General features: G+C 46.2%; 1 protein-coding gene across 2 annotated transcripts in view; it reads left to right on the top strand.

Annotated features, from left to right (window-relative positions):
* TDRD10 (tudor domain containing 10) overlaps positions 1–16,084 on the top strand; it is a 53,065-nt gene that overhangs the window by 17,510 nt on the left and 19,471 nt on the right. For both annotated transcript variants that reach the window (XM_033198717.1, XM_033198716.1), the window contains exons 5-6: positions 7,646–7,716; positions 8,663–8,819. In XM_033198717.1, coding sequence (XP_033054608.1) covers positions 7,646–7,716; positions 8,663–8,819 — 228 coding nt within the window. The remainder of the gene's footprint in view (positions 1–7,645; positions 7,717–8,662; positions 8,820–16,084) is intronic.

The raw sequence follows: 16,084 nt of genomic DNA, 5'->3' as shown, positions 1-16,084 counted from the left end.
TGATTTCCAGAACAAGTCAGTTGTGGAAAAATTGAAGTAGATCTGATAGAGATTTAAGGACATTTGGAAGAGATTTAGGGGCTGGGTGTGGTGGCTTATGCCTGTAATCCCAGCACTTTGGGAGGCCAAGATAGGTGGATTGCCTGAGGTCAGGAGTTTGAGACCACCCTGACCAATATGGTGAAACCCCATCTCTACTAAAAATACAAAAATTAGCCAGACATGGTGGTGGGTGCCTGTAATTCCAGCTACTCGGGAGGCTGAGACAGGAGAATTGTTTGAACCTGGGAGGCGGAGGTTGCAGCGAGCTGAGGTCACACCACTGCATTCCAGCCTGGGTGACCAGAGCAAGATTCTGCCTCAAAAATAAAATAAAATAGAAGAGACTTAGAAATGACAGTGAAATACAATGAGTAGCCTTTGTCTTGATCCTGTTTTGAACAAAACAACCACAAAAAGACATTTCTGAGACAATTGGTGAGGTTTACCTGTTGATAGTAAGACATTATTGTTTTTCTTAGCTTGATAATGGTGTGTCTAGTGAGAAAATGCCTCTTTGAGGAGTAGGCTAAAGTATTTAAGGGTGAGATGACAGAATGCCCGGGATTCTCTAAGACACTGGTGAATAAGGGGTGGAGAGACGGGAAACACACGGAATGGGGTTGCTGGTTGAAGCATGGTGATGGGCTTGTGGGAGTTTATTGTACTCTCTACTTCTGTGTATGTTTGGAATTATTTTATAACAAAAAATTACCTACATCCAGAACCTGGCATCTATTGTCACACCACTGCTTGCACCCCGGCCAACCCACTGCTGTCCCATCTGGATTACTGCCAGGGATCTTAGTTCATTTGTCTTTTTTTTTTTTTTGAGACAGGGTCTTGCTCTGTTACCCAGGCTAGAATGCAGGCCCAAGCAAGCCTTCTACCTCGGCCTCCCGTGTAGCTGGTACCACAGGAACACATCACCATACCCGGCTTATTTATTTATTTATGTATTTATTTTTTTAACATGAAGCCTTACTCTGTTGCCCAAGCTGGAGTACAGTGGCGTGATCTCGGCTCACTGCAACCTCTGCCTGTTGGATTCAAGCGATTTTCCTGCCTCAGCCTCCCGTGTAGCTGGGGTTACAGGCGTGCACTACCACACCTGGCTAATTTTTGTGTTTTTAGTAGAGACGGGGCTTCACCATGTTGGCCAGGCTGGTCTCGAACACCTGACCTCAAATGATCTGCCCACCTTGGCTTCCCAGAGTGCTGTGATTATAGGAGTGAGCCACCGCGCTCAGCCTCTGGCTAATTTTTATAATGGGATTTCGCCGTGTTGCTCAGGTTGGTCTGAAACTCCTGGGCTCAAGTGATCTGCCTGCCTCAGCCTCCCAAAGTGCTGGGATTACAGATATGAGCCACCACACCTAGCCCGCTCTTCTTGCTTCTGCCCTGCTCCCCTGCAGTCTAATCTTAACATAGCAGCCAGAGTGACCCCATGAAGTGGCAAGCAGGTCTTGGCCCCGCTCCACTTAGAAGCCTCCAGTGGCTTCCCTTCTTATTTAGGAAGAGCAGAGTCCGTTGTGGCCTTGCGTGAACCACTCCCTGTGCCTGCCTCGCTCCTGCCTTCTTCCTTGTTTGCTCCACAGCAGCTTCTCTGGCCTCCTTGCTCAGCCCAGAACCTGCCATAGGGCCTTGCACCTGCAGTTTCCTCTGCTCACTGCTCTGCTTCGGAGCTGGCCTTCTCAGAGGCCCTCCCTGGCTCTTCTCCCTCAGTTGCAGCCCCCATTCTTCCTGTCCTTCCTGCTCTATGTCTCCTTAATACTTTCCACCATCGAACTCACCACACCTGCTACTTACTCCTCTTATTTTTTTATTTTTCGAGATGGAATTTCGCTCTTGTCACCCAGGCTGGAATGCAATAGTGCGATCTTGACTCACTGCCACCTCCGCCTCCTGGGTTCAAGCGATTCTCCTGCCTCAGCCTCTCGAGTAGCTGGGATTACAGGCACCCACCACCACACCCAGTTAATTTTTGTATTTTTTAGTAGAGACGGGATTTCACCATGTTGGCCAGGCTGATCTCAAACTCCTGACCTCAGGTGATCTGCCTGCCTCAGCCTCCAAAAGTGCTGGGATTACAGGTGTGAGCCACCATGCCCTGCCACCTGCTACTTACTCCTCTTAGTGATGATCTCTTCCCCATAAAAGATGAGCCCAGGAGGGCTCTGCTTTCTGTACCTAACACAGTTCTAGCACAGAGTGGGCACCTAATAAGTATCTATTGAATGAAAGAGTAAGAGGAAGTGAAGATAGCGTAGATGACTTTTTCAAGGATTTTAGTCAAAAAGAAGAGCAGGAAGATGGAGTGGTAGCTGGAGGAGTGTAGGGGGTCTGAGATGTTATGTGTAATAAGTATTAACACAGTGAATTCGTATACTCATCCAATGGAGAGGGAAACTGATGCTGGAAAGAGAGGAGCTGATTTAGCAGCAGAGGCCTCGAGAAGGTGGGAAGGAAGGGATGGGGGCAGAGAGAGGTCTTCCACATAGAGGGATGAGACAGATGCGGGGGTGGTGGGAGAATGAGAGTTCCCCTTTGGTTGCTTCTCTTAGTGAAATAAAAATCAGGGTTCTCTGCTGAACAGAAAGGATGTGCAAAGTATGTGTGGTAGTTTTTTCTGGGAGAGTAGGGGGCTGATGATGAGGAATAGGTAGTAGGAATGCCATGAAGTACTGAACACCAGGTAGTGATTGCAGTGACAGACCCAGGCACCTAAGCTGGTTAATGAGCACAGCAGGGGGCCAGGAGCATTGCAGGGTGGCTCACACCTGTCATCCCAGCCCTTTGGGAGGCCCAGGTAGGTGGATTGCTTGAGGTTAGGAGTTTCGGATTAGCCTGAGCAACATGACAAAACCCTGTGTCTATGAAAAATACAGAAATAAGCCAGGCATGGTGGCGCACGCCTGTAATCTCAGCTACTTGGGAGGTTGAGGTGGGAGGTTGGCTTGAGCCTGGGTGGCAGAGGCTGTAGTGAGCCAAGATCATGCCACTGCACTTCAGCCTGGGCAATAGAGCCAGACCCCGACTAAAAAAAAAAAAAAAAGGCACAGCAAGAACATTGTAGGTTCGGGTGGGGCAGGACGGTTAGGAGAAAAGGGTCAGAGTCAGGAGTTTGCAGGAGGGTGGAAAGCGGTGGAGTCTGAAGGGTCACAGTACTGAGGAAAGGAGTTGGAGAACCAGAGGTGTGAGCGGCAAAGATAGGAGGGGGTCAGAGAGTGCGGGGTTCAAAGCTGTCATTTGGGGGTAGGCATTGGGAATGACCATGTCTGGGGTGTTCCCTGGAAAGCAGGGAGCTGAGGTGCTGGGCAGGTGGTTGTTGATCCCTCACCTTCTGTCTGCATGTTTGTCTGTGGCTTGCTTTGATCGTGTCTGTGTTGGCATGTGCAGCTCTAGGCTGTAATTTCGGCTGTTAACAATATTCCTTTGTATGAACCTACCACAGTGTGTTTGCCTGCAAATAGACATTCCAGTTCTTAGGTTGTACCATATGAAATAGCTGGTATTGGACTTTTTTTTTTTTTTGAGATAGAGTTTCGCTCTTGTTGCCCAGGCTGGAGTGCAGTGGTGCAATCTCGGCTCACTGCAACCTCCGCCCCCTGGGGTTTAAGGAACTGCCTCAGCCTCCCAAGTAGCTGGGATTACAGGCACCCGCCACCATCCCTGGCTAATTTTGTATTTTTAGTAGACGTGTTGGTCAGGCTAGTCTGGAACTCCTGACCTCAGGGGATCTGCCCACCTCAGCCTCCCAAAGTGCTGGGATTACAGGCCTAAGCCACCGTGCCCGGCTTGGATCATTTTTTTAATCTGCAAAATCATCAATTTCACATGGTTCAAACTAATATTTTCCTAGTTTTTGCTACCTTAAGCAGAGCTTCAGTGAACCGGCTTGTATGCGTATTGGTGTGCGAGGTGTGAGTGCCTCTGGAGCCAGTACCTAGGTGTGGGGCATCAGGGCCGCATGGTCCTCACAGCTGGACCTCACAGTCACCCCAGGAAGGGGACTGACTTGTACTCCTACCAGCAGCACAGGGTTCCTCTGTCATGAATGCTTGGTGTTACCCAACTGATAAATTGCTGCCAGTTGGATTGGCATGAAATTACTTAGCACATAGGTGACTGCAGTAACCTCCTGCCTGTCTGGCACAGAGTCAGTGGTGGTGCCCTAACTAATAGCAGGCTATAGATCCTTTAAACCATGTGGTTGGCGGTGATTGACTGAAAGGGGTGTGTCTTTAAGTGAAATAGGTTACAAAGCAGAAGGTACAGTATGATTTCATGATATTTATAGTAGATGTGCAGTGTTCATATTTTGGTAGCAGGATTATGAACAATAGTTCTAGTTTGCTTATCTGTGTTTTTTAAAAAAAATTCTACAATAAACATTCAATGTCTTTGTAATTTAAAAAATTCTGGTAAGTTACTTTTATGATTTAAAATGAGATGTAGAATTCCCTACGGGGCATGAGGCAATTTTAGCTTAACGTACCAAACCTCCTTTCATGTCTATAATTGATCAAAACCTTTTTTTTTTTTTTTTCAAGGTGGAATCTTGCTCTGTCGCCCAGGTTGGAGTGCAGTGGCACAATCTGGGCTCACTGCAAGCTCCACCTCCCAGGTTCACACCATTCTCCTGTCTCAGCCTTCTGAGTAGCTGGGACTACAGGCGCCCGCCACCATGCCCGGCTAATTTCTTTTTGGATTTTTAGTAGAGACAGGGTTTCACCGTGTTAGCCAGGATGGTCTCGATCTCCTGACCTTGTGATCTGCCTGCCTCAGCCTCCCAAAGTGCTGGGATTACAGGCATGTGAGCCACTGTGCCCAGCTGATCAAAACATTTTTAAATAAACAAATTAAACTCTTAAGGGGCAGGAAAAAATGTCAAAATTAGGGCATACTTTCAGATTTTAGAAATTCCTAGTGATAACTATCAACTGTAGCAGCATCTGCTGATGGGGCACCCTCACTGATAACACTGATTGAAATTCAATGGATGGGCCGGGCGCAGTGGCTCACACCGGTAATCCCAGCACTTTGGGAGGCTGAGACGGACGGATCACCTGAGGTCAGTAGTTCAAGACCAGCCTGACCAACATGGTGAAACACCATCTCTACTAAAAACACAAAAAATTAGCCGGGCATGGTGGCGGGCGCCTATAATCCCAACTACTTGGGAGGCTGAGGCAGGAGAATTGCTTGAACCCAGGAGGCGGAGGTTGCAGTGAGCTGAGATCGCGCCTTTGCACTCCAGCCTGGGCGACGAGCAAAACTCTTGTCTCAAAAAAAAAAAAGAAAGAAAGAAAATAAAAAAGAAATTCCACGGATGAAAAGATGTCATTGGGTTTTTAGTATTTGTGTGTGTGTGTTGAGGGGAGCGAGGGAGATCCTTCTCTCACCCTCAGGCATATTTTCTGGAAACTCTTGCTTCCTAAATCTGAAACCACGGAACAGTCATTTTCGTTTTCAATCTTGGCTGTGTATTGAAATCATCTGGGGAGCTTCTTAAAAAACACCGATGCCTTAGTCCCAACCCCAGCAATTCTGGTTTTGTATACCTGGAGTGGGCTAGGTGTTGCATTGGTAATTAAAAGAGAAAAAGTATTTACTCTCCAACTGAATATTGTCTGTAGTCGGAATAGAGAACCACTGCTGTGGCACAAGGGTTTGCAGACTTTTTCTGTAAAGGGTCAGATAGTAAATGCTTTTTATTGTTTTGTTTTCCTTTTTTTTTTGAGACAGGGTCTTGCTGTGTTGCCCAGGCTAGAGTGCAGTGGTATGATCTCAGCTCACCGCAACCTCTACTTCTGGGCTCAAGCAATCCTCCCACCTCAGCCTGCTTAGTAACTGGGACTACAGGCATGCACCACCATGCCCAGCTAACTTTTTGTATTTTTTGTAGAGACAGGGTCTCATATTGCCCAGGCTGGTCTTGAACTTCTGGACTCAAGCAATCCATCTACCTCAGCCTCCCAAAGTGCTGGGATTTCAGGCTTGAGCCACTGTGCCCGGCCACATAGTAAATACTTTATGGGTTGAAGGCCATTGTAACCTGAAAGCAGCTGTAGACAATAAGTGAATGGATGTGCATGGCTGTGTTCCAGTAAAACTTTATTTACAAAAAAAGGTGGTGGACTGGATTTGGCCCAAGATTATGGTTTCCTCGTACCTGCCAAAATATTAGTTTTCTATTTTGTTTTAGTAATGGTAAAACCTGAGAAGAAAACTCTGATTTTGCACAATATAATGGAAAAAAAAATGTAGGATTTGAAGTTCAGAGTCTGGAGTTCAAGTCCTGTTTCTAAATTGGCTGTATAGCTGTAGAGACATCATTTAACCTCTCTGATCTTGATTTTATACCTCTGTGCAATGAGTGTAGTAATAATGTGTACTTTATAGGGTGGTTGTGAAAACCAAATGGAATAAAGGATACGAAAGTGCTTGGTAAACTGAAAATGCTAAGCACACATTGCTCGTTCTCACAAATTGCTTGTTGCTCAGCATCTTGTAGATTCATGTGTAATAAACATTAAATATTTAAGATAAAGCAAATTAGAAAATTTGAATGTAAACATAATATAAACATGAAGACTGAGAAAAATGAGTTATACATAATGCATTTCTATTTTCTTGAGCCAACAAAGTGACTTTGGAAGATGGTATAAATATAAATTTTTTCCAAAATAGAGTTTTCCAGAGAAAAATTGGTTTTCATCGTGGTTGTGAAATGTTATAATCATTAACACTCTTGTGGGGAAGCCAAGAAAGGAGGAAGTATTGAGGGGTACAGGCAGGAGTTGAAAGAGCTGAAGCCTGAAGTGAAGCCATTACAGTGGGCAGCAAGCGCACGTCTGTGACCTGCAAGAAAGCATTTCAGTAGGGCTGGAACCAGCCTGGCGCAGGCAGTCAGAAGGGAGTGGGCAGGGAGGAAAGGAGGCATTAGGTGGAGACGGCTTTTTCTACAAGTTTGGCAGAAAAGAGAAAAAATAGAGTGTAGCCCAAAAAGGCCTCAGGGTGGCATAGACATTATCATAAAGCAGGGGAGGTTGGTGCCTTTGTGTAGACAGCAACCCAAGCCCGTGGAGCAGGATGGGGAGCAGGGTATGGAGTGAGGAAGATGGCCTGAGGGCAGACTAGGAGAGGAGTTAAGAAGGGTGTGGGGAAGTGTCTGGGGAAGAGGAAGGGAACCATATCCCTGGGCAGAGGCCAGGCAGGGTTGAGAAGCAGTGAGGAGGAGGTACTTGCAAAGCTTCGGAAGTCACTTCCTCCTGGGAGCATGCCCTGACCACCTCCTTTCCCTCCAAATCTGGATTAAATGACAGGACATGTGCACCCATAGCCAGCTGTATGTGCAGTGATGAAACAGTCTGTTTACTTGATTGTCTTGTCTGCATCCCTGCTTGACTGGTGAGCTTCACTGAAGACAGGGCTGTGGCCTTTCTTGTGTATCCTACAAAATCTGGCACATACAGCACATAATAGATCCTCATTAAATATGGGTTAAATTGGATCCATACTTGCGGTCTGGGGATCTGAAACCTTGAGAACTGTTTGTAAGTTATGTGTCTGGGTCTCTCTCTTTTAAACCCTGGTGTTGTAGGAAGAAATTCTGTACCTTCTAAAGGACTTCAACCCCCTTGATGTCCACAAAATCCAGAATGGCTGCAAATGGTAATGACTGTTCTTCCTTTGTTTTCTTTGGGAAGCAGCTCCTTTCCTCCCTGTTCATTTTGCTGATGCACTCACGTTGCAGACTAGCCCAGCAACCACCACATCCACACCCACTGTGACTTGGCAAAGGAACATTTGGGAAACCCCCTTTCCATATTTAACCTTCTAACCCAGCAGCGAATACTGTCTTTATCAACACAGTCCTGGCTTAGAAGTCCAGAGACCTGGGTATATATTTGGTCATGCCCTTGCTGTGTTTTCTGACTTGAGATAAGTTACTATACCACCCTCAGCCGTAGTTGTTCCTGAAAACCAGACCTACTTATATTTTCCCTTTCTTATTTTCAAGGCAGTAAAAAGTGGTTTGAACGTTTGTTTGCTTGAGACAAGGTCTCGCTCTGTTGCTCAGGCTGGAGTGTTGTGGTACAGTCTCGGCTCACTGCAACTTCCGCCTCCCAGGCTCAAGCAATCCTCCCACCTCAGCCTCCGAAGTAGCTGGGACTACAGGTGTACACCACCACATCTGGCTAATTTTTGTATTTTTTTGTAGAGATGGGGTTTTGTCATGTTGCCCAGGCTGGTCTGGAACTCCTGGACTCAAGTGATCCTCCTGTCTTGGCCTCCCAAAGTGCTGGGATTGTAGATGTGAGCCACCACAGCTGGCTTGCTTTGAACTTTTGGGGCAGTAGTATTAATGAAACTCAAAGTCATAGACATATGCTGCATAGTGAAAGTCAGCTCATTTCTTCTGCTCCTTAGAGGCCCGTGACAGTATCTCACAGTGGTGCAGCCCCAAGTCCAGACATACTTGTAGCCTACTTGTTCGTATTCTGTCACTGCAGAGAGAGAGGACACTGCCCTTCCAGCTTGGGCTTGGTGCCTCCCTGCAGCTCTGGGCTTCTCTGGAGATGTGCTCAAAGCCGCCCTCTCTCTCTTCCCTTTTCAGCTTTGCATTTGTAGATCTGGGCTCCATGCAGAAAGTGACACTTGCAATCCAGGAGCTGAATGGCAAACTCTTCCACAAGCGAAAACTGTTGGTGAATACAAGCAGAAGGCCCTCCAAGAGGACCCCTGATGTGATACAGCAGCCCCGGGTGCCACTGGTATGTCTTCTGGCCTTTCTGCTCTGCGGCGTTCCCTTTTCACCCTTTGGAGTGTGGCTGGCTTTGCTTTCAGTGCTTTCATCCACCTCCAGTCCAGTCTGACTGTGGAGAAGCAGGCAGGGTCTTGGGTGAAATCAGGGAACTTTTATGGCCTTTAACAGTCAGAAGTAAGGTCAGATGCGGAAAACTTGGAATTTGTAAATTAAGGAGACTATATTTTTGGCAAGGATAAAAAGAGTCATTAGGCAATTCAGTAAGGGCTTTTTCAACCTGGAATATTGAAATTTAGGTTTTCCTTGTTAATGTAGCAGACATTGAGTGTCTACTGTTTGTACAGCCTTGTTCTGGCTGCTGGTGTGAAGTATAAGACAAAAGTCAATAAAATCCAGTTCTTCCTGGCAGGAAGATAAACATTGCCAAATATGAGGTATGAGGGGCAGTTAATGGTAGAGGCTGCCTCTGCAGGCGGAGAAGATAAGGTCCATAACTAACCCCTGGGAACTTCCCTCAAAAGGAGGAAGGCCCATTCTCGGTACACAGAGGTGAACCAGGAGAAAAAGATCCCATTCCAGAGCCTGAAGTGTTAGTGCTAGAAGCTGACTTGGCTGCACATATGAGGAAATCTGAACAATAGTGGCTTAAACAAGTTAGCGATTTGTTTTTCTTTCCTGTCGAAGTCAGGAGGTAGGGAGTCCAGGGTTGCCCTGGGGCCTCCATGGTGGTATCAGGGTTCTAGGCAGGAAGAAGGGGAGAAGCAGAGGGCCAAAGGGGCCTGTGTCCGCTTAAAAGGTGCATTTTCCAGAAGGCCTGACCACAGTTCTGCTTATGTTTCACTGGATATCCCTGTAACTCATGGCCTTAAGTGCACAGATGCTGAGAGATGTAGTTTTGAAAGATAGACACATTGTTGTTAAACTTGTGGTTCTGTCAGCAAGGAAGCAGAGCATGCCTATGGCTGGCAGTTAACAAGGTCAGCCATAGAGCTAGAGAGGTTGGAGGTGGAGGCCGAGAGATGGGTTACAATTATTGACTACAATAAGATTTTCCAATTATTGACTACAATAAGATTTTCAGAGGTGGGCCAGGCGCAGTGGCTCACACCTGTAATCCCAACACTGGGAGACCGAGGCGGGAGGATGGCTTAAAGTCAGGACTTTGAGACCAACCTGGCCAACATAGCAAGACCCCATCTCTATAAACAGGGGGAAAAAAAAAAAAAGATTGTCAGAGGTGACTCCCTTTGCTAATTTCAAACTCTTTCTCTTCCTTTCTCTCTTAAGCCCTCTTTGAAAGGGCATCCTGTCAGACTATACTGCTTAGAAACCTTCCTAGTAGCAGTTGTCTGCTCTTCTGTGTTATGCCCTTCACCGAAAACTTCTGCTTCTGGCTCATTATCTTTCTGTCTTATCATCATGCAAATTTAGCATCCACATGGATGATTCGTCTAAGAGTCCAGTCACTTACTTCCTGGCCCATTGTATCTTTTTTTTTTGAGACAGGGTCTCATTCTGTCACCCAGACTAGAGTGCAGCGGAGCGATCTCAGCTCACTGCAACCTCTGCCTCCTAGGTTCAAGGGATTCTCCCACCTCAGCTGGGACTACAGGTGTGAACCACCATGTCTGACTAATTTTTGTGTTTTTTGGTAGAGACAGGGTTTCACCACGTTGACCAGGCTGATCTCAAACTCCTTCCTGGCCTCAAATGCTCTGCCCACCTCAGCTTCCCTAAGTGCTGGGATTACAGGCGTGAGCCACTGCACCCCACCTGGATTATTGTATCTTTAATGATCTTTTCTTCCACTTAGTCACAGTTTTTCATTCCCGTAGCTGTATTTCAGACCTTGTCATCACTGTAACCATTTCAAGCATACCACTCTGCACTGTCCCCTAGTCTTTGCAGCTCTCTTACTCTGAAAGAATGGTTCTCAAGCTTTAACAAGCATCAGAATCAACAAAAGAGTTTATGAACACAGCTTTCTGAGTCCTAGCCTCAGCGATTCTGACTCAATACATGTAGGGTAGGGCCTGGGAATTTGCACAAGCTTCAGGTGGTGCTGATGCTGCGGGCTCTGGGACCACATTTTAGTAGCAAGGCTCTATAGCCTCAGTCTAACAGTTGATGCATTGGCACACATAGGCACCCGAAGTCCACTGACCCCACCATTTCTTCATTATTCAATATTCTCTTTGTTCTCTCATTTTCCTCTTAGCCTAAATTCTATAGTCAATAACTACCTTAGTTCAAACATCCTTAACTCCATTGCCCTTTTCTCACTAGGTTATAGCTTGCAGAACACCAGTCCTAGTTGAAGCCAGCCCTCTGCCTATTCTGAACCCACTGTCTGAGCCCCTGAAGACATTCACACAACCTTGCTAACTGGTCTCAGTATGTGTGTATGGTCACAGGCTTTCCCACTGTTCCAAACTGACCTGTTTTGGAATTCTCTGATCTTTTCTCCTCCTATGTCCAATCTGCTCTTAAGCCCATCTAATGAATTTTCCATTTTAGATATTTTTCAACTTCCATTTGGTTCTTTTTTTCCATTTATCTGCTGAACTTTTTCATCTTTTCACCTATTTTGTCTCGTTTTTTAAGATAATATTTTTATAGTAGTTATTATAAAATCATTTTCTGCTAATTCCCACATTTGAGTCATTTGTGAATCTGCTTCTATTGACATTTATCCCTTGATTACAGGTAAAATTTTCAGGCCCTTTTACAAATAGTTTTTTGTTTTTTCCTGAGACAAGCTGTTGCTCTGTCACCCAGGCTGGAGTGCAGTGGCTCAATCACGGCTCACTGCAACCTCCACCTCTTGGGCTCAAGCCATCCTTCTGCCTCAGCCTCCCTAGTAGCTGGGACTACAGGCATGCACCACCTTGCCTGGCTAATTTTTGTATTTTTTGTAGAAATGGAATTTCGTCATGTTGCCCAGGCTGGTCTCAAACTCCTGGGCTTAAGTGATCTGCCCACCTTGGCCTCTCAGAGTGCTGGGATTATAGCCATGAGCTGAGCCACTGCACCCAGCCTATAGTAATTTTTTATTGTATGTTGGACATTATGGATGCTGTATCGTGGAGACTTATGTTATTGTCCTCTAAATGGTGTTGAAATTTTTCTAGCAAAGATTAAATTACTAGCAGATCTTTTATCTTATTAAGGGTTTGTGTGTGTGTGTCATAGTTAGGATTGGAATGTTTCATTGTGAGCCTTCTTCTTGGGTAATATCATTTTTCCTAAGGCTTGGCTTTTGTAGGGTCTCAGGTGAGTGCTCCGGGTGCTTGCCAAGGTCTGTCCCCCTTGTTGGGTTGGAACTCCATTGTCTCCAGCACTGTGAGACCTCCGGCATCTGTGTCCTCTCTCAGTGCCCTCTCCCCGACCTTCACAGCAGCTGTTCTCTTTAAGGCCTCCTGGTACTTGTCCTGCACCACGGACAGCTTAGGCCTCAACCAAGGACCTGAGGTAGGCACCTAGATTCCTTGGATTTCTGTGTGGCTCCTTCCTCTCTGGTCCTCTGTCCCCAGATTCCTGTCACCCAAACTCTGTTGCTGCCCAGTGAGACAGCCACTTTCTGCTTGGGCTCTTTTCCCTTTGCTGTGGTTTGGGAAAATGTCCCCAGGCAGAAGGCCAGGGTGAATGTGGCGCTCATGTGCTTTCCTTTGCTCAGGAAACAGCCCGCTGCCATCTACTCTCATTAGTTCTGTGCTGGAAACGGTGAGTTCCTGTATTTTGTCCAGTTTTAGAGTTGTTTGGGGTGAGAGTTAAGTTGTGTCATGCCGGAACCAGATACTGGAAAAGAGAATCATGGCTCTCACTTTTTTATTTCCTCTTGGGATAAAGATGATTTTCCAGTGTTCCCACTGCTTTTGAATTAGAAATAAGTACACAAAAGCTGAACACAAAATCCCCATACATGTGGACATTTAAAAACATTCCTATGTAAACAACACATGGGTCAAATAAGAAATTATAAAGAAACTTAAGAACACTTAGAATTGAATAATGAGAAAAATACTACCCCTGAAAAGTTTCGGGATATAGTGAAGGCAATATTTAGAGGTTCGTCCAACCTTAGAGGAGCAAAGAAGAAAGGTTGAATATTAATGAGCTAAGAATTGATTGAAGAAGTAGGTAAAAACATTTTGAAATCCAAGTAGAAAGTAGACATTAATGGTCGGACACAGTGGCTCACACCTGTAATCCCAGCGCTTTGGAAGGCCAAGGTGGGCAGATCATCTGAGTCAGGAGTTCAAGAGCAGCCTGGCCAACATGGCAAAACCCCATCTCTACTAAAAAATACAAAAATTAGCCGGGCATGGTGGTGAGTGCCTGTAATCCCAACTACTTGGGAGACTGAGGCAGGGAGAATTGTTTGAACCCCGGAGGTGGAGGTTACAGTGAGCTGAGATTGCGCCACTGCACTCCAGCCTGGGCAACAGAGCAAGACTCCGTATCAAAAAAAAAGGCTGGGCGCTGTGGCTCACACCTGTAATCCTAGCACTTTGGGAGGCTGAGGTGGGCGGATCACAAGGTTAGGAGTTCGAGACCAGCCTGGCCAATATGGTGAAACCCCGTCTCTAACAACAACAACAAAAAAGAAAAACTAGCCAGGCGTGGTGGCATGCACCTGTAGTCCCAAGCTACTTGGGAGGCTGAGGCAGGAAAATTGCTTGAACCTGGGAGGTGGAGGTTGCAGTGAGCTGAGATTGTGCCACTGCACTCCAGCCTGGCGACAAAGTGAGACTCCATCTCAAAAAAAGAAAAAAAAAAAAGTTGACATTATTGAAATTAAAAAAAAAAAAAAATCTAGCCAGGCACAAGGGCTCACGCCTACAGGCACTTTAGCAGGCTGAGGTGGTAGGATCACTTGAGCCTGGGAGGTGTAGGGAGCTATGATAATGCCACTTCACTCCAGCCTGGGCAACAGAGTGAAACCCTTTCTCTAAATAAAAAAAAAAACACCAAAAAACCAAAACTTTCACTTTTTTTTTTGTTTTTATTTGAGACAAAGTCTTGCTCTGTCGTGGAGTACAGTGGCGTGATCTCAGCTCACTGCAACCTCTGCCTCCTGAATTCAAGCGGTTCTCCTGCCTCAGCCTCCCAAGCAGCTGGGATTACAGGCGCACGCCACTACTCCTGGCTAATTTTTGTATTTTTGTAGAGGTGGCATTTCATCATGTTTGCGAGGCTGGTCTCCAACTCCTGACCTCAAGTAATTGCCCGCCTTGGCCTCCCAAAGTGCTGAGATTATAGGTGTGAGCCACCGCACCCTGCGTGAATTTTTTTTTTTTTTGAGACGGAGTCTCACTCACTCACCAGGCTGGAGTGCAGTGGCGCAGTCTCGGCTCACTGCAACCTCTGCCTTCTGGGTTCAAGCAGTTCTCCCTGCCTTGGCCTCCCGAGTAGTTGGGATTACAGGCACCTGCCACCACGCCCGCCTAGTTTTTGTATTTTTAGTACAGACGGGATTTTGCCGTGTTGGCCAGACTGGTCTCGAACTCCTGATGCGGGTCATCCACCCGCCTCTGCCTCCCAAAGTGCTGGGATTACAGGCGTGAGTCACTGCGCCTGGCCCTGAATTTTTTTTTAATATTTGTTGAATCTGTGGATGTAGAAACCACAGATATGGAAGACCAGCTGTATTGGCTTAGGGCCAGACAGTTTGACCAATAACATATAACAGAGAACTCAAAAAGAGGCTCATTCGTACCCAGAAACTATTATTCAGGTAGAGTGGTAGATCTCTGGGGAAAGGATACACACTTCAGTAAATTGAACTGGGACAATTGCTTATTCATGAAGAAAACTATGAAATTATATCCTTACCTTATCCCATGCACAAAAATTCTAGGTGGATTATAAACTTGGTAATGAAAGGCAAAACTTAAAAACTTAGAAGAAATGTAGTCGAATATCTTTTTGATCTCAGTGAAGATGACCATGCCCAGCAAATTTTTTTGTATGTTTAGTAGAGATGGGGTCTTACCATGTTGGCCAGGCTGGTCTAGAACTCCCAACCTCAGGTGATCCACCCACCTCAGCCTCCCAAAGTGCTGGGATTACAGGTGTGACATGCTGCGCCCTGCCACAAAATTTTTTTAAACATAAAAATAATAAATAGGCCGGGCGCGGTGGCTCACGCCTGTAATCCCAGCACTTTGGGAGGCTGAGGCGGGTGGATCACGAGGTCAGGAGATCGAGACCATCCTGGCTAACACGGTGAAACCCCATCCCTACTAAAAATATAAAAAATTAGCCGGGCATGGTGGCGGGCGCCTGTAGTCCCAGCTACTCAGGAGGCTGAGGCAGGAGAATGGCATGAACCCGGGAGGCAGAGCTTGCAATGAGCCGAGATTGCACCACTGCACTCCAGCTTGGGCGACAGAGCAAGACTCCGTCTCAAAAAAAACAAACAAACAAAAAACGAAAATAATAATAGGCCGGGCGCGGTGGCTCACGCCTGTAATCCCAGCACTTTGGGAGGCTGAGGCGGGTGGATCACGAGGTCAGGAGATCGAGACCATCCTGGCTAACACGGTGAAACCCCATCCCTACTAAAAATATAAAAAATTAGCCGGGCATGGTGGCGGGCGCCTGTAGTCCCAGCTACTCAGGAGGCTGAGGCAGGAGAATGGCATGAACCCGGGAGGCAGAGCTTGCAATGAGCCGAGATTGCACCACTGCACTCCAGCTTGGGCGACAGAGCAAGACTCCGTCTCAAAAAAAACAAACAAACAAAAAACGAAAATAATAAATAGGCCGGGTACAATGGCTCATGTCTGTAATCCCAGCACTTTGGGAGGCTGAGACGGGCAGAGACCAGCCTGGCCAATGTGGTGAAACCCTGTCTCTACTAAAAATACAAAAATTAGCCGGGTGTGGTGGTGCACGCCTGTAATTCCAGCTACTCAGGAAGCTGAGGCAGGAGAATCACCTGAACCCGGGAGGCAGAGGTTGCAGTGAGTGAGATCGCGCCACTGCAGTCCAGCTTGGGCTACAGAGTGAGACTCTGTCTCAAAAAAAAGTAATGATAATAAAAATAAGTAGAATTCCATTTTTATTTATCTATAGTGTTAAGTGCATCTCTTTGTATACCTTTTAAAATGGTTGTGCTAGATGTTACATTATTACATTATATACATATAACTTACAGCTTACTCACGTTGGTTTTACCAGTTTGAGTACATCTATTTACTTCCCTTTACCTTTCCCTGTTAATAATGCAGTTGTATTTGAAATAAAATATTTACTCTATATACATTT

This window comes from Trachypithecus francoisi, unplaced genomic scaffold (genome assembly GCF_009764315.1).
Source record: "Trachypithecus francoisi isolate TF-2019V2 unplaced genomic scaffold, Tfra_2.0 Lachesis_group5, whole genome shotgun sequence".
Classification (NCBI taxonomy): domain Eukaryota; kingdom Metazoa; phylum Chordata; class Mammalia; order Primates; family Cercopithecidae; genus Trachypithecus; species Trachypithecus francoisi.
The sequence above is the reverse complement of the archived record's forward strand: the minus strand, read 5'-3'. Positions and strand labels throughout refer to the sequence as shown.